The 18,237-nt window shown below is 47.0% G+C and overlaps 2 protein-coding genes across 2 annotated transcripts; one reads left to right on the top strand and one right to left on the bottom strand.

Annotated features, from left to right (window-relative positions):
- Positions 1 to 849: 849 nt before the first annotated feature.
- On the bottom strand, positions 850 to 6,940 carry LOC144953077 (zona pellucida sperm-binding protein 3-like). Its single transcript, XM_078883594.1, has 10 exons — positions 6,886 to 6,940; positions 6,189 to 6,400; positions 5,644 to 5,760; positions 4,979 to 5,078; positions 3,910 to 4,087; positions 3,388 to 3,523; positions 3,196 to 3,290; positions 2,359 to 2,453; positions 1,834 to 1,962; positions 850 to 980 (listed from the first exon to the last, which is right to left on the bottom strand). Exons 1-10 carry the CDS (start codon positions 6,938 to 6,940, stop codon positions 850 to 852), a joined length of 1,248 nt encoding a protein of 415 aa, XP_078739720.1.
- A 361-nt stretch (positions 6,941 to 7,301) lies between these two features.
- LOC144953199 (zona pellucida sperm-binding protein 4-like) lies at positions 7,302 to 16,060 on the top strand. The gene is made up of 13 exons (XM_078883759.1): positions 7,302 to 7,339; positions 7,729 to 7,802; positions 8,652 to 8,741; positions 9,572 to 9,693; positions 11,423 to 11,537; positions 12,085 to 12,219; positions 12,413 to 12,591; positions 12,923 to 13,020; positions 13,411 to 13,538; positions 14,469 to 14,658; positions 15,144 to 15,279; positions 15,422 to 15,515; positions 15,804 to 16,060. The coding sequence occupies exons 1-13, from the start codon at positions 7,302 to 7,304 to the stop codon at positions 16,058 to 16,060; spliced, it is 1,656 nt and encodes a 551-aa protein (XP_078739885.1).
- Positions 16,061 to 18,237: the final 2,177 nt, after the last annotated feature.

The raw sequence follows: 18,237 nt of genomic DNA, 5'->3' as shown, positions 1-18,237 counted from the left end.
GTTATTTGAACTATATACTTTGTATAGTGTAATTTATGTACCTTCAAGATACTATGCACTCCCATAGCTTGTATTGTTGGTTGTTGTAACTTTGACATGCATCCAATGGACAGAGATTCTGAGCTCACATCCCGAGGATGACTAAACACGTTCCTTCCGAGTGTGCAGGTAGGAGTTTGGTTGGACAGAGCATTCGTGCGATCCGTGTCACGCGGCGCAAGCGGCGTTGGGCGGCGCGTCACGCGGTGCCGAGCCCGCCCGAAGCACTCTATGAAATACAAATCGAGGGCGTGGCTATGCAAGACAGATCACCAATCCCTGGTGGGAAGTGTGGAACTGTTGTTCCTACCGGTAATATTTTGATTTAAGGCTGTGGGCACTCTGGAAATAAATTTCCACATGTAAAACTCCAACCAGCTTAAGTACAGTATTAAATGCGCCTATTTTTTTTGCACGGTTGTTGCACATTATCCGTCATTGTAATGTACCAACAATGCCCAATTCCTGCCACGGTTAAAAACTTCTGGGGCCATTTTTATGGAAGATTAAAGTGACATAGGAATAGATTTCTTCCTTGAAATTGTTCAACTGCTCCATTGTACATGGACAACAACGACTGCCAGCTTGGACAATTGGGAAGGTTTAAAAAACCCATTTGCCATTATTAGGTACATCCTACTAGTCCTGGCACGCATGAATTGGAGACCACAATTGTTTCATGCTCACCCTCATGAAGTGGGCTATGGTGTAGTTACACAAAGTGCTCGAAACGCCAAGCAACGACTCCACAAGACAAGTAGTAATGCACCAGAGTTTTATTTATCACAACTTAGGCAAAGCAACTGAAGATCAGAAGCTCGTTTCCAATCCCTTTGAAGGAGTCGTGTGACGCCTCTTCGAAACAAACAAAGCCACCGTGGCGCTTGCTGCGACAGCCATCACCAGCGCAGCCACTGCCAGACCAAGGACGGGAGCAGCACCTGTAAAACAACAATTGAGAGAAAGGGCTGGTGAGTAACTGCCGAGCCATAAAGCTAGGGTTTCCACATGCTGGAAGTTGTGGGGGCATTTGACCTATCCAAGTATTTGGTCAAGGTGTGAAAGACGTACTGTTCAAATTTGTCACTCACCAAGGTTTGCCATTTAACACTGGTGGATGGCTTTAGTGCAGCACGTCACACATGTTATTAAAAAATTAATCACAAATATCATTAGGTATGTTAAACAAATTGAGATTTTAAACATATTTACATCTGACGACCAAAGCACATTTAAGAAGGATCATGGCAATATTTGTTGGTCATACCTTTTAGGGCACTGCTGTAATATCCGTGTTTTGTACCTTTTCAACTTGTTATTGGGGAAGGGGGTTGTAGTTGGATGTCATAGGCCCTTTCAAAGGAGTAAGAAACCAGACTTCCATAAACAAATTGCTTCCTCCCCAAACTGCAAAAAGTTCCGTATAGAGATTAAGTATTACAGACTGCCAATTCATGAGAGGTCAACCTTAAAGCGTCATTGCCTCATGGATGTCCTGGTTTTAAATTAGGTCTGCATTAACCGCACGTACTTTTGGTGAACATGCTTCTTTTATATAGGTATCATTTTTGAAACGGATTGGTCTACATCAGACAACCTTCTTTATGGGCTAGTCCGAGTCAAACCAGAAAACGCGAAAAGGCAAACAGTACAACGACAATCCATGCATCAGAGCATTTATATCCCTGGGCGAGCAGATACATCATGGGACCTTTTTGCCAGTATCAAGGTATGAGAAATAGCTTTTAACCGAGACTGGAAAAAATGTGCCATGAAAGAATCTGGTAGCTTTACCTTTGGATGCAGATGTAGAAACCCGTGGCTGCTGCTGTTTTGCAGGGCTGCTTGGCTCAGCACCATCTGAGAAGGGCTTGGCAATCACGATGGGGCCCAGCATCACATCTTCCACCGCATACGACGGTCCTGAGTGAGAGGACCACATTTGTAATGCAGCGAATGCCCAGGCTTAAGCCCACACACACCTGATGATGATTGCTTGTGTTGCAATCCAAACGTCATGATAATTTTTGTATTTTCCTTCTACGTGACTTTACCGAAAAAACCAAGAATATGAATCCCTGCAGTCACAAAAGCTTTAAATCGAAATTATTTCTATTTAGTTTACTTGGCACATTACTTATTTCAATCGCGATGCCTCCATTCCTGAGTGCCACATACCTAACACCATTATTTAGGCAAGGCTTACCATAGTGAATGTCGCAGTTTGGCTTTTCTGACACTTTCCAAGAACGTAACTGCCTTGATATTCAAGGGTTTTCTGTACAAGACTAAATGGCTGAATACGACGGTTGTACTCACCAGTCACTGCTGCCACATCCCTGCGCCTTCTTCCACTGGGGCACGTGGACTCGCAGCAGCTGCACACCGAGTCCGAGCCATCAGCAGAGACCCACCTGCATTGCACACAAACGCCGTCTGTAGTTACACAGGCAATGCTTACTCGTATCCGTTCACATTTGAGCAAAGTGCCGATTGAGCACCCGTTCAGGGAAAGCAACGTACAGCGATGTACCATTTGGCCAGCACCACGGTCGACCACAGCGATGGCGACAATACCACTCGATGGGAGCAGTGGCCAGGAATATAATTCTGGGCGTAGTTGTGTTTAACTGTATGACGGCACCCGACCTGTAGAGTCAGAGCATTATAGGAAAGTACTTGTAGCATGAAGGGAAAGTCTGTGACCAGGACCACTTCCAAGGTTGTTACACACCAGCCCTGGTGATCAGCTTGAGGAAAAAAAAAAAAAAATCTACGAAGGCGAGGCTCGGTTGATGCGCCGACATTAGCCACGAGTGAGATTTGAACTCTGGCTACGAGGCTGAGATTTTTCAAAAGGAGCTCAAACGAATGACAGACGTCGTTTGCAGGCCGCTACACTTGTTGCTAAACGCAAGACAAGTGCAGGCTATGACCAATAATCACCTGAATACATCTAAACAAGAAAAGACCCGTGAGACTGCACAGGAAATGTTGTAATACCAGTTGCAGCTAGAAACCAAAGTCAGGTCTCAGGGATATTAGTTAAGCACACAGGCATGCAATAATGTAGCCAACATGCAAGGCATGGATTGAGCTATTGGATGGAAGACACTGAAAAACAAATTGCTGAGCAATACAAGGAAGCAGACCAACCTGTATGCAGCCGAGGGGCTGTAGGTGCAAGCTTTATTGACAGCCGTTGGAGATGTAGCAACATCTGCAACCTTCAGCTGGCAGAAGACGAAAACCTGGACCGAGAAGAGGAAGATGGTTATTACTCAACCACACTGCCTACCACGTGGCTAAAAGGTGGTTTCTGTAGAAGCCTGCATGACAGTAGATCACCTGATCGCCACTGTTGGTCAACGTCGCAAGGAAGCGGAAGGAATCTATGAAGAAGCGAAGGACGTTGTCACTTTGACGGAGCAGGAAGCCAGAAGTGAGGTGAGCATCATACGAGACTTTGCCATCCACCAGACACCTGCACAGGCACCGTAGATGTACGACACGTGGCTTTACATAGGGCAGGCCAGCAGAAAGCCAGCGCTAGGGGATGTAGTACTCCTCTTCCACTGTATAATACTGCACCGAGGGTGTGCCAAGCCCACCTCTTAAGGGGCTCCCCTCCAACTCGCAAACCAAATCAGTCACCAATGACGCACATTGACCACATCTCTCATCAGTAATGTACCGACACACACCACATGATAAAAATCATTAACCATACACCTGGTCAGGCTTAACCATCAGAGCAAGATTCAGCGGCATTCCAAGGTCAGGCTCTGTTATATACTCAAGCAGTGGAATGTCACCTTTAAGACAAGGAGCATAAACATGCATTAGGTGGGATTAAGAGAGAAATCTCACCCAGCGTTAGAAATTATCTGGTAGCTGAGGGGAGAGTTCCTGTCCGGAACTGGTGTTGCAAAGCAGCTGACCACGAAGACCCGGAGTGGAACGTGGTTCAGTGTCTGCACGCTCGCCTCGATATGCAGAGTCTGGCCCAGCTGGTATACGGTGGAAGGTCGCGCCACACTCCAGTCGTCTTCATGAAAGAAAACACAATTAGACATCTTCAAAACACAATTGCCAAGACCGAGTGCAGACTAAAAGCGCAGCCAGGAAAGTGCTTGCTCACGCCACTGCTTGTGGAAGAAAACCAGATAAATCATGGGACCTCCTTTGCCAGTACCAAAATGAGAATAGGTTTCCCTTTTTTCTGGCAACAGGTGTTAAGATGTTAAAACAGCAAACTGAAACGTTTTACAAATCAATCATATCTGCATTAACCACAACATTTGTGGTCAGAATGCAAATAAAACAGGACCCTGCTGGGTGGGCTGGTAGGAACGAATAACCAAAGAATATAAACATAATGTATTATTACACTTGTTTAGCCAGGAAAGCCCCACTGAGTCTAAAGGTTTTTGTGGGGTCCTGGCAAGTGTTTGCAGTAGGGGGCGATGTTGCTACACCTAATAGGACATCGGACGGACGGACTAATCTATTGGAGGCTGGTTCACTTCGTTCCTACCAGTAAAACTGATAATATATCTTTGAAACGCATTTGGTGGAAACCAGACAGTCTTTTGTCTCGACAGAAAGCCGTCTGGTGTGGACCAATCGGTTTCAAAGACAATGCATATATTATCAGTTGTTTTGTTTGCATTCTGACCACAATTAGTGGTTAATGTAGACACGATTCCTTGTAAAAAAAGGTCTGTTTGGTGTTTTAACATCCAAACAGCACAGTTTGTGCCAGAAAAAAAGGGGTAAACCTATTTTTAACCTCAGATAAAGTTTAGGGACCTCAGGCATATATCTGGCCTATTATTCAATACCAAGCACACATATTGAAGGGTTTATAGTCTAAATTGCCATCCTGGTAGTAGCCATGTGCATAATAGGCAATCAACGTCCTCACATCACCACTGACCGGTCATGAGCCTCAGCGTGAAGCTCAGCTGCTGCTGCATAACCTTGGCGCTGCTGAAGGGGATCCATGTGGGTTTGATGGCATCGCTGGACACGTTCCCCTTCCTGCAGTCAGGAAGAGATCAGGCACACATTCTCTACAAAGAGCAGAGGTGGGTGATGCTCAACTGCACCAATTAGTGCCCAGATTATTATTGCAATGTCGTTAACATCTTACAACGAATAGACAAGCGAAGAGATACAGAATCATATTTTCAGAGTATATTTAACATCGCAACTTGCAAGACTTTTATCCGACGAGGGCCAAATAAGAGAAAGTAGAAGAATTGGGGGAATGGAGTATAATTAAGGGGACCGTGGTTCACACAGTATGCAATGCATGCACTACTTCAGACACTTGCAAGGCTGGATGTTCGAGACAGGCCACGACAGGCGTTTGATGTGAACCCATCAGTAAAGTTGACACTAAAAACCCCCACGACAGACAGCACAGGGAGACTTTCCATCGGTGGATTAACTCGCTGACATTGGCTTTATTGCAATTCAGGCCTCGCAAAGCTAAAGCACACGAAACGGCACGTAATTTTTAAAGACGGTGGTAGAATTGTAAACAGTTTAGCTGGACTTCTAAATTAAGCAAATGTCAACCAGAGACTGCTGGTGAACTCGCCTGGGATAGCGGCAAACGACCGGCACGGCGACGTAGTTTGTGCGGATAATGCCCGTGTTGGACGTGGGGCGGTAGTAGAGGTAGTTCTCGTAAGACAGCAGCTCTGCACTCATCTAAGAAGGGAGGAAGACGTGGGGTTTATTACTTATTGCAATACTAGCGGAATAAAAAAAAAAAGCTCAAACACCTTGGTGAAAGACCCAATGCAGCAGTTCCTTGGTTTATATAATTCACCTTGTTCATGTCCACCATAAAAAAACACACCCACACCAACCATGGCAGATGCAGATTCCAAATGTATTTTGGAAGATTAAAAACGCTATAATGTACGACTGGTCAACCAGAACAGACCTTAACATAATAATGCAATGACCGATCTACAAATACTAAGGGGACTTCAAAGCGATAAACCCCGCTGTTATTGAAGAAGTCTGGCTTGACTCGAATGCGGAATTGTAATTCTTCTGCATCTATACTCGGCAAAAACATAAAGCAGTTGGATTGCGCAGATTATGTTACAGCAGCATTAGCAGCCAGTTACCTGGAGGCTGCTGCCACAGCTTTCCAGTGCGTAGAGGAAGGTCACCGTCCCAGCAAGGGCGTCGCTCCCAGTGACGGGGCAGGCTGGCACTCCCAGGGACAGGTCACTCGCTTGGGCCAGGTGACCCGTGCCAAACAGGTCCCTGCTCACGGTCAGCGTGAGCGTCGCCTCGTCACACACCACACTCACCGTGGCGGAGGTGGCCACTGCAGCTGGCGGTGCCGCACGGGACGAGACGCGAGAGTTGCCCAAAGTGACACAGGTGGTCAGTGAAGCAGTAGAAAGTGTCAGAGCCTCGAGTCAATCATCCACACGGAGCTGCTAATGCAAGAGTTCGAATTACCCAGTAGCACCTCAATAAATGTATTACACGCGTTACGACAGGTTAAGAATACGTTTTGGTAATCCACTACTGGATCAAGTCTCGCACATTGCGGTCGTCAGTTTGACCATACAGATCAGTACGGGCTGAATTATGGCAAAGCCCCAGGTCTAGACACTTGTCGCCAATGTTAACATTACCAGGACGCAAATTCGTGTTCAGGTATATAGAACAGTAAATTAACCACCACGCCACACTACCAAACCCATCGTTAGTACGGGTATATTATGATGCTCACATTAGTAAACACGGCAGTTGCATTGACCGACAAATAAACAGGTTTGTAAAAGCATCTTTCGACCAAACTCCACTCACCAGAGGCAAGACATAACAACCCCAAGACCGAAAACAAAGCCCTCGTGATCTCCATCGCAAGGACAACAAAAAACCGAGACTTAGCACGGCACCAGCAGAGCAAACGCAGCTACTGTCCCGACTCGGGGCTTTTATCTGCGCGCGGCCTCATTCAGTTTCAGTAATTAACCAATTAACTCCTCCTACGTACGTGCCGCGTGATTTGCGGTGCAGCTCCTATCCATGCACGTGCGCCGAGATCGAGCAAACCTCTACTGATGAGACAATGAGTGACTCGATCTGCTCTGATAAAATCTCGCTGATTAGACAATGCGTGGGTGGATCTGATCCAATCTGGATCGGGATCGCTGAGTGCTCTCCATATAAAAGGGGTCCATGGCCTAAGGCAAGCGACGCAGCCGATGATTTGTTTTACGATGGCGGCTCTGCGAGTTCTTCTCCTGCTCCTGACCAGGTGAGGAGGCGGAGGGGCGTGCTGAGTGGTGTTCAGGGATGTTCCTCAACAGCTCTGGATAATGAAGTCTTGTGTACGTTTGTAAGAGAGGGCGTTTCCATATCGCTTTGGGTAACTGACCTGCATGGAGAAATGCATTGAGATAAAAATGCGGTCCTGAAATGTCTCGCTTGCCCCATTGTGGGTGGTGGGGTTCCAAAGGTGGCTTTGCGTGGCGCTGTTTACACCAACTCCATCGTGCGCCGTGCTGGCCTTGAATAAGCCCTTCCTAAAATCGCTACAGGGCCACTTATTTTTTTGTGGGGGGCGGGGGGGGTGCGGTGTTTGCCTCTCTCTCCTCCCCATGCGTTCTCTTGTCTTGGCGGTCACGTGTCTCGTACTTCCCGCAGCTTCCTCTGCCTGGGCTCCGTCCACTCGAGGCTTCGACAGTCGCTGGGACCGCGGACGCTGGGGGAGCCGAGAGGTAGGGGGCGCTGCTGCTGCTGTCGCCACATGACAACCACATCGCGCATTCTCTCACTACCACTATCGTGTGTATGGACACCGCCATGCACAAGACTAATGGCGGCGTCTCTCGGTGAACTGGAAAAGCGTTATCGGCGACACGAGATGTTGGTACATGAGCGCTGCCTGGACGAGGTGGAGGGGGGGTGAATTTGTTGTGTGCCTGCCGTTGGAGCGGTCACGTGACGCGACGTGATGGCTGCCGTTGGGCATAGGCCGGCACGTGGATCATTAATAATCCTCCAGCGCATGGAAAAGGGGGCGTTCGGGGACATTAACTCTCCCTTGCATATTCCTTTTTACGATAATAACGCTTTCGAAAAATATGGCTGGTGACTGATGGCACGGCCCTTGCAACTTTACTTAAAATGGTGAATTGTACAACATTTGACTGCGCAGGACTATACGTAACACTCGCGTGCAAAATCATCATGACCTTGTTCCTTTCCATTATAGTAACAAGGAACTGTGCACTCGCGTTGATAATTTGCATATCAGGCTCTACCTTGGCAACTTTCTACTACAATTTCAAGAGTATAATGCAGGGGTCTACAACCAAAATATAATGTTTCAACCAACGGCTTCGAAGCTGCAGGCTGACGATCCCTGGTGTGAGGTTCATACTGTCTAGTCGTGCACGTGCCTTTTGACTTTGCGCCAAATAAAAAAAAAGCAACACCTTACAGACTTGTGTGCACAGTAAAGTAAAGGGACTGCGCCCACCCACCAACCGTCGCTGGCTGTTTTTTAATTGCTCCGTAAGGTGTAGTTGATGTTGACGTTTCCACTTCTGAACTGCCTCCCCCAGGTCTGCTGAAGCAATGCATCTCCTCTACCCTGGGTTTTTCTGTGGGATGGAGCAGCTCCTCTCACAGTGACTACCGTGTCTTTGTACGGAGTGAGTCGACGAGCTTTCAATTAAATCATGATGACATAATTGACATCTTGATCCATTGTATGATTGAATATATGAAGCCACTCCAAGGATACGATCAAATTGATACGGGGCTGAGATTCTCTGGTTATTTGTTTGGTCACAACTGCTTCGTTTTCGATTCGCTTTGACCTCGCAATTTCTCATATTCGGTGTCTATTTTTGGTTCGTGTTGTGAAATGTAATTCGCATGAACGATGGAAATTTTAAGAATCTGGAATTCAAAGCGTAATAATGTGTTTGCATCATGGTTCATTTCAACTAGTCTAATACATCAGACGACGACGAGACTCAAATCTTATTCTTCCATAGGATAATTGTGTTTACTAGACGGGTGAATCCCTTATTAATCGATACCACCTCTTGCTTGCCTGCCCAATGGGCGCTCTCCCTTTCATTGGAACATTTCATGCAAGGTCGTGACTTCCGTTCTAAACTGAACCTGATGACTCCTGTCAGACTCTGGTTCTCTACTCGCATCGTCTGCATTTCCCACCGGAGTCCTCCGTTGACGACTTGGGAGATCTTGTCGCTAAATCCGACACGCTGCCTTATTTACTAGCAACTATTAGACGAGGTCGTTGTGCAGGTTTGGGAGTGCCGTAATTCCAACAGTGCATTGAGGATCCTGTGTCCTAGAGACGTTCCTGGTTCTGTGGAGATTTCCTATTCGCGTTCACACTAACGCCATACTTTGTTGTTTCTCTCGCTTGCAGTGACGCTGCCCACATGAACTTGTGGTGCGCAATCCATCCAGATGCAGGTTTTTCTAACTTTGTTCTTGATGTCTCCAGCGGTGCAGAATGAGGCCGTGGATGTGGAGTCTGTGCAGGGGGACTGCGGCTTCTCCATCGCGAGGGACGGTGCTGCGCTCCACTTCACCGCTGCTGGTGATGCCTGCCACGTGCGCGTGGAGGTGAACACGAGGAGACCGTTGTGACTTGCGTCGATGCTAAGTACCCGCTGGGACTGCTGTGGTAGTAGCAAAATTGATGTTCGCAATCCATAACCGGTCTGCTATCACATGACACCGATGTCTGGCCATAATGAAATTGGATTTTGTCTACTGGTATTTTCCCCTCCGCATTTGCTTAGCTCGTGCATTTGATTTTTATAGCTATTTCAAAGATTGATTTTTTTTTTCATGGCGTCCACTCTGAAATTTGTTTTCAGATGAGTTTCATTGCCCTTTCTATTTATGCCTACAAGATATGGTTATTTCGATCATGCCTAGGTGGTAGCGATTATGTTTCTAGTTTTATACAGCAGCTCATTCTCTTGATCGGTATCCCTGTACAATCGATGCAATGCTCATTCCATATGTCTTGTTATCAAGATCTTGCCATCCTTGTCTTTTTAAATCCTTTATTAAGTTCGCTTCCTTGCTTACGACCGTGCAAATCTTTCGGTCGTTTTTTAACCCACTTCCCGTGATCCAATCAAGCTGACATTTTTGCACACAGACTCGTTGTGCGTGACAATTAATTTTCTTGAATTTTTTTCCAAAATTTTATACTTTAAGATACAATTTTTGAATATTTAATTATCAATTGCTTAATGCTGGCAGACAATCATCTGACCCATAGGTGGCAGCCATCTCAAGCCAGAGGACGAGAGGACTCTAGCCGCCACGCATGTAAAGGATTTAGAGTGAAAAACTTTGTTTTTACGGGTTAATTTTTTATCAGTTTACCTTGGTTTGCACTTGCCATTTGTGCTCTTGTTCATTGTAGTATGCCATGTTGCTACATTACTCTTTAAACCAATCCTAAGTATCCTTTATTGCCCATGGCCTTGCCTCATTGCATTGCTTTTTTGTCTTTAGTCTGTGTCTCGTCAGTCTTATCTCCAGCATAATTGTTCTCTTGCGGTACTTAACGGTAAAGGATTTGCCATCTAGACGTCCATTTCACCAAAGTGGCCACCTTAATAAAGGTAATGTGTGAACGGTTAACTCTTACATCACCAAACTTACACGGCAAAACAAGCTTTCAGTTTGTGTATGTCACGCCTGCCAATGGATGCAGCTTTCACGATACTATTCAATGCAAAGAAGGGAATCGGAGCAGTTTGATGCTTGGTATAGAATAAACGGCACTGTATTGCTACAGAAGGTCACTATCCAAGCTGACCTCTAAGAAACCAACGTAGATGTCACAAAATATTGCACACAGGTCTTGGACATGTATGAGCTACAACGGCAAAATGTAAGTGGCAGACCTAACCAACATACGAGCTTTGTGCCAGAAATATATGCACTACTTGAGGTTGTTTGCACAAGACATGAAAGTCTTGTGAAGGGTGGTAATTTGTGAGTGCTATGTGTTTGTGGGAAGCATAATGGAGGTTTTGTGGCAAGGTCAATATGGAAACTGTATTACACACGGAGCAGCGCAGCATCCGTTTGAACAATGACAGGGGTTTACCTGGGAAAGTGACTTCGGACCCAGGAATGCAACCCCCACGTGCGGTCTACCTGCCTTAATTTGGGTGATAGGTGGTGGCGGGTTTCCCATTTGACAGCTTTACTTGTCATTAGCCTGGCCTCGCCCAACAATGTCGAATGCACGAAATTTGCTGATTTGTGTAAGCCTTCCTGGAGCACTGGCCCCGAGTCCGATTTTGAGGTCTGCTTATTTCACCAGGACGGCAGGAGGAAGATCCAGGTGGAGCTGCAGGAGATGCGGCAGGGGCTCAATGGGCTCTTCTGGGCTTTCACCATCGACTGCCCTGAGAACCTAAGATCAGCGAGGGCTGGAGGTGAGTACCATTGATTTGACTCTGCTAATCGGACCCACAGACTGCACTACCTGTGACTTGGTGCTATAGAATAGGTCTGCTGGCTTAACTGCTTTTCATGCCCTTGGCATTTACTGGACAAACTTGCAGCTTGAATCCTTTTCCGATGCACTTCCCCCCCCAATGGCTGATTGCAATAGTTGCACCATATAATCGCGTTTTCCTAATGCACTGCTGGTTGGTGATGCCCTGGGTCGTGAGGGTTAATTTGACCATGCTTCACCGCGCTGCTCCTTGTTGGCCGCGGTTCGGTAGCACTAACCTTCAATGCAACAAATTGTGCTGCTCTGTCAGAGCCTTTTACAGCCAGTGAGCAACGTGTTTGCCCATTTTTGCTGTAAACTCAACCCTGCTCTGCTTCTGAGATTGCGTGCATTGCTCGGGTGATTTGGTCATGTGCCAAGTAACACTCATTCACTTACTTGACACGTGGCTCAAACGATGCCGTGTTATTTTAAGTACGTGTGGGGTTTTGTACGATGACCTGTTGTGCTCCTGCTGCTGTTAGAGATCGCCACGTGCTCTGGTCAGAGCGGGAACTTCCCATGCAACTCTGTGCAGAGTGTCCCGAGCGCGGACGTCTGTGCACAGAGTGGCTGCTGCTACGACCCCACTCTACGCCGCTGCTTCTACAGTGAGGCTGGTACGTAGCTGACTCAAAACAGAAGTTCCATAATTCACTACCTAAACTAGGCTCTTGCTTTGAGGTTCTATGTTGGCACAGTAGCATCCTGCTGTGCTGGTTCCCTGAACTTGTTCCATCACCACGGGCTACATGGGGCATCTTTCGCGATTCAGCGAACTCTCCATTACCCTCCCCGCCATTCTCCACCCAGTGTGCACCACAGATGGGCGCTTTGTGGTGCCCGTGTCTCGGAACCTAACGTCTCCACCGCTGGACCTGAGCACTGTGCACCTGACTGGCGGTGGCGGTGCGCAGTGCAGCCCCGTGCTGGTGTCTGCAGACCTTGCAGTCTTTGACGTACCCATGGCAGCGTGTGGTGCCACTGTGCAGGTACTGGGCTCCTGGACTCTGCTTTGCCCTGCCCACATCCTGATGGTTGTTGTTTGACCTTGTTGAACTGCTGCATCGGGACCCTTCCTGATGCACAACTCATTGATGTGCAGAGCACAATCATACACGAGTTGATAAAGAACAACAGGGTCATTTTATGACTGAGTGTCAAATGAATCGAGTGCCAAAGCAGAATTTAGGGGGATTCGAATATATAATTTGTAGCAAATTGTGAGCAATTTGGACTCCTGGCCAGTACCACTTATCATTCTTCTGCTTGATCACTCAATGGCATTATCGTTTTGTGTGAACTACTTTTTGGTGTGTCCAGTGGAGTGGGCAGGAGCTCGTGTACGAGTTGATGTTGGTCTCCGAGCGGGAGCTCTGCATTGATGGAAGCGTCGCCATCACCAAGTCGTCCACATACAAGTAAGCACTGCCACACCCCTCTGCAAGTGCTGTGCTCATGAGGGTCAAGCATAAGTCTTGCAGAGGAGACCCACCCCCATAAATGTCCACTGTCCCTGCGACCATAAATATTTGCAGAACCGTGACCAATCTGCTTCCTTATTCAACTATTTATTCATTAAATTGGGACATTCAACGCACAAGGGCGCCTTTTCCTCGTCACAGGATCTTTAACATCTTGAAGTAGTAGGAATATAGCATATGGCTAATGTAAACACGGTATTAACCAAGGTGGTCCCTACACTGGTACGTCTGCAAAACACCCTATCGGTCCGCTGTGTCGCTCCTGCAATCTCTTGCTGCCGTGAGGGACGTTGTGCATGCCTTTGGCTGGTGGTGTCTGTTTACCAGGATGGTTCTTCAATGCCGCTTCCTTGGAAGTGGAGACCTGCAGCTTGGAGTGCAGGTGAGCACTCTTCCACCGCCACCTCCAGCCACGGCCACTGGGCCCCTCTCCCTGCTGCTCCAGGTCTTCACTGGTGAGTACTCCTCTCTCCCACACCCTTTGCACCTGAGTGGACAAATGTCACCTTGAACACGGGTTGTGATGTCGCTCTACCCAGGGAAAACTTGGGTCTGTATTAGCTCTGACTCGAAGCCAGCTGAAAGTCGTGCTTTTTTTAGCCATTGCTCAGCTAGTAGCTCAACCCTGGTTTAATTTCCACTGCATGCGATTTTTGAATGCATTAATCGGCACAGCTCCTGGACTTGAACTGCAAACGAACGTTGCGCTAGGCTGTGCTGCCAGTATTGTGAACCTGCCAACAGATTGATAATTATCCATTAATGAACTAAAACGACTTGCACATTCTCCATGGTAGCACGTGTAACTTAAAATGCTAACTTCTGCTGTGGTTTTGAATCTAGCAACGACCAGCTGAAACCATTTTAGTGTGGGGCCTACATTGAAAGGGATGACAATACCCTTAATTCCCATGGCTCTACCAAATGAATCTTTTGCACAACCCATCAACCAAAACGGTCTCCTTGAGGGCATTGTTTAAAGGCAAATTTGACTGGCTTTCTTAGCCTCTTGTCAGGTCACCTTTGCTTGAACGAATGGTGGTCAATAGCTTCATTCGTTATCAATTGACTAGACTTTGGCCAACTGTTAGCACCCGATTCCCACCCCTCGGTGTGATACCGTGCCCGTTGCAGCATCTACAGACATTTAGCGATGCCGTTGTATACAGTATGTAGACAACCATGCGGAGGTGAGGGTGACATCATTTATTATGAAATATCAACCACGGTTTCTATGCCAGGACAGTTGCGATAATGGCCCTAGTTCTATTCAAAAGTAATGCGCACGTTTTAGAGACTTTGTGGTGCCTTGTCCAATGTGCTCTAAACAGGACCCTTACACCACTAATCCACATGCCTTGTGAACCATGTCTGCACACTGCCAGACAACTCCTACACCACGCCGTACCAGCCCTGGCAGTACCCGCTGGTAACGCTGCTGGGAACGCCGCTCTACGTGCAGGCGTCACTGCTGCACCGCTCTGACCCCACACTGGTGCTCTTCCTGAAGGACTGCTGGGCCACGCCCACGGCAGATGCCACCGACCCCACGCAGTGGAAGCTTGTGGTGGATGGGTGAGGCTGGGCGGGGTAGTGCTCTTTAAACCCTCTCACGGCCACCGCAGGGCCTGCAGAGGCAACCTGGTTCGAGGCATTGGTTGTCTTTTTTCCCCACGTAAACAGTTGTGCTAATTACGTCGCCTTTCAATGACAACAGTTCATGTAATGGTGACTGAGCACTGGCATCGCTTAAGCAAGATTGCAGTGCCATCCAAAATATCGATGGCCACAACGCTCCTTGGGTTGTTCTGGATGTTAACACAGCCACCCTCTGCCTCCCAGAGCTGGTGGTTTGGACAAGGCCGACTATATTCAGTGATGGTTGCATTGCACAGATGCATTGCATATTGGCAATTGGGCTTGCCTTGCTGGTCGTGAACATGTCTTGACTAAAGTTGGCCTTCATCCTTGCGTGCATATTGCAATAAAGATGCGTGCATTCAATCCGATACCTGACACTTGCTTTGAATTGAAGGTTAACGGCACTTTTACCTGTGCAGCTGCCCCGTGCAGTCTCCTTGTTGCAGTGTGTTCTTCCCTGGTGTCGCTGACCTGCCACTGCCTTCTCACTACAAGCGTCTGGCACTCCAGGCCTTCGCCTTCATGAACTCTGACCGCAGCACCACCCGTGACCTCGTGAGTGCCCGCTTTTTTCCGCCATTAAAAACCAGGTCACCATGGAGGGATGATTACGGTGTACAACTCGGGAGAGCAAAAGGACTACCTAAAAACATGGGGAAACTTTACTTACCGGCGCGATGCATTCTGTCTGCCACAGGTTTACCTGCACTGCTCTATCGTGGTGTGCGACAGCTCCAGCCCCAACTTCCTCACCGAGTGCAATCGGCAGTGTGGACAGACCAGGCGCTACCGTGAGCACCACCGCGACCTCTATTAAATATCTTGCTCTTGTTCACCCAGAACAGCCTCGCAGAGTAACGATTTGTCCAGATGACAACGGGGTTTTCATGTTGGTGGTCATGTTGCTATGTTATAATTTCTATTTAGAGCACATTTGCTGTGACTTTGCAGACTGGTTTTTAACAAACTGTGACATGCCAAAATTACCTACTCGTTCGATTTTCTAGGGAACTTGACCTGCAGCATATGATGTCCTTTCGTATGGACCAGTAGTCATCAACCGATTTCTGTTGTTCCAGAGCGCAACGCCATCTCTGACGCTTCCAGCGTGGTAGGAAAGCACGTGGTGTCGCTGCAGGGCCCCGTGCTCTTTGAAGAAGCACCTGTTAACGACGCGGCTCTGTTGCTGGAGGCTCCCTCTTCGTCGTGGGCCTCGGCTGGGACCCTGTCCATTCTCCTCGTCATTGCCACAGCTGTCATTGCACTCCTGTCTGCTGCCATTGCCGTCAGAAGGCGCAGGAGCCGGGCTGTGGCGCTCGACGGAAGTAGCTATTGAGGACTACTTGTGATTGCTGGAACTTGCATGTCTTGCTGACCATTGACAAAAATAAAATTCTTAAATTTGCTACTGCTGTCCTGACCTTTGACGAGGTGTGTGTGTTCAATATGTAGGCAGTATTAGTGCTGCATTTGGTCACGTTTCTTCCCCAAGGCAAGTCACTCGATAGCAGTAATTTCTATCAAGGTTTAGGCCATTGGCTTCTTCAAACAATAGCACCTTGCCATGCTTAAATAATCTGAATCCAGGTTTTATTTAAGCTTTTTTTCCCTAAAACAAGCAAACGGTGTACATGTACCAGGAACATTTCCCATCACACAATAGCAAACTTTCAAAGGTACATCAAGAATGTGGGGCACGGGGAGAAACGGAATACTGAAGGTTAACTTGCTTAAAGTGAAGGTTTGCTTGTGACATTACAAAGCATCTGTCCACTTTGTCAAAGTGCTCTTCCCCTGGAAAGGAACCACAACGCTGTGGTGGCTTGACTAGACATTTTTTGTGGCCTTGTGCACGAGTGGCTTGGTGCTTCAGACCCCTGGGTTCTGATGCAGTGACGACGCGTCCATCTCGCTACATTTGGGTGATTACTGGAGACACTCTACCTCAACTCTGTTCCTAAATGGATAACTGCTTGGGCATGGCCACCACATGCTGATAGCCAGGAATTTCCTGTCTCCAACCTGCATGAACTCTGGGACCTGTGTTTAAACATCTGCCTGGAAAATCCGGCTGTTGGGAAGACCGTTTGCATCAAACATGGGCTGGAAATCATTGACTCCCTCCCTGAACATGGGCCTCCCTTCTACCGGAAAAGTAAACTTGAACAGTGTTCTAGATTTGAAAGAAAGCCACCCACACATTCCTACTTAACCTGATTCCCACCACCACCCGGCTCAAGAGTTCTCTCGTCAAAACTATACCACAGAGCTCATGGCATTTCTGACCAACACCCCCTGGCCAGTGAATTTAAACAAGTACATCGGACCCTCAAGATGAACGGATACACTGACCGCAATATCCGCCAAGCTGTTTCTCCCACCATCCAAACAACCACTTGAAAATCCAATCAAAACTATCACGTTGCTGTAGATAGCAGGCGTGACCAAAAAGATCTCCAAAATTCTAAACAAACCTAATATCCAAGTCTGATACAGTACATAAAATCCGTGATCTAATCCCATCTATAAAAGATGTAATTCCTGACTTGCAATACCCTGGAGTCTATAAACTGAGTTGCAGCTGTGGTGATTGTTACATTGGTGAAACGAAACGTCATGTGTCCGCGAGCACAAGTCAGATCTGAAACACGGCAAAATGGAGACTTCCACCGTTGCCGATCATTGCTACAACGCTGTGGGCTCTCATGATATTGTCTTTTCCGAGACCAAGGTACTCTGCAAACCTTCTGGCTATCATCAAAGGTTTGTACACGAAGCCATCCAGATATACAAACACAGACATAACTTCAACCGTGATGATGGGTACAAACTGAGCAGTCATTGGAAAGATGTTATTAACCATGTAAAAAAATTAACTACACATATTTGGACCATTTTATTTGACAGGTACTATTCTACTTTACCGAGTGTTGACATCCCCAGCGTTTAACAGTACTGCTTATTAAATCCTTTATATTAAGTTCACTTGCTTGCTTAGGACCGTGCAAATCTTTCGGTCGTTTTTAACCCACTTCCCGTGATCCAATCGAGCTGACATTTTCCACACAGACTCGTTGTGCGTGACAATTAATGTTCGTGAAATATTTTTTCCAAAATTTTACACTTCATAGGACAAAAATATTATGTTTAATTACCAATTGCTTAATGCTGCCATGCAATCATCTGACCCATAGGTGGCAGCCATCTCAAGCCAGAGGACGAGAGGACTAGCCGCCCCGCATATAAAGGATTTATAGTGAAAAACTTTGTTTTTACGGGTTATACTTGTTAAATCCTTTATATTAAGTTCGCTTGCTTGCTTAGGACCGTGCAAATCTTTCGGTCGTTTTTTAACCCACTTCCCGTGATCCAATCGAGATGACATTTTGCACACAGCCTCGTTGTGCGTGACAATGCATTTTCGTGAAAAAAATGTTTCCAAAATTTTACACTGTTTAGGGAAAAAAACTTAAATATTTAATTACCAATTGTTTAATGCTGCCAGACAATCAT

The sequence above is a fragment of the Lampetra fluviatilis genome, chromosome 72 (assembly GCF_964198595.1).
Source record: "Lampetra fluviatilis chromosome 72, kcLamFluv1.1, whole genome shotgun sequence".
Classification (NCBI taxonomy): Eukaryota; Metazoa; Chordata; class Hyperoartia; order Petromyzontiformes; family Petromyzontidae; genus Lampetra; species Lampetra fluviatilis.
This window is presented reverse-complemented; position numbering and strand designations above follow the sequence as displayed.

Bases quoted from the DNA above. Each gene is read 5' to 3' on its own strand.
- LOC144953199 (XM_078883759.1), top strand. From the start codon at position 7,302: ATGGCGGCTCTGCGAGTTCTTCTCCTGCTCCTGACCAG. The intron at 9,694-11,422 runs GTGAACACGAGG...TTATTTCACCAG, and splicing joins CCTGCCACGTGCGCGTGGAG to GACGGCAGGAGGAAGATCCA. The intron at 12,220-12,412 runs GTACGTAGCTGA...TTCTCCACCCAG, and splicing joins CTGCTTCTACAGTGAGGCTG to TGTGCACCACAGATGGGCGC.
- LOC144953077 (XM_078883594.1), bottom strand. From the start codon at position 6,940: ATGGAGATCACGAGGGCTTTGTTTTCGGTCTTGGGGTTGTTATGTCTT. The intron at 5,079-5,643 runs GTTCACCAGCAG...GACTGCAGGAAG, and splicing joins TTTGCCGCTATCCCAGGCGA to GGGAACGTGTCCAGCGATGC. The intron at 2,454-3,195 runs GTTGGTCTGCTT...TGTGCAATGCAG, and splicing joins AGCCCCTCGGCTGCATACAG to GTGGGTCTCTGCTGATGGCT.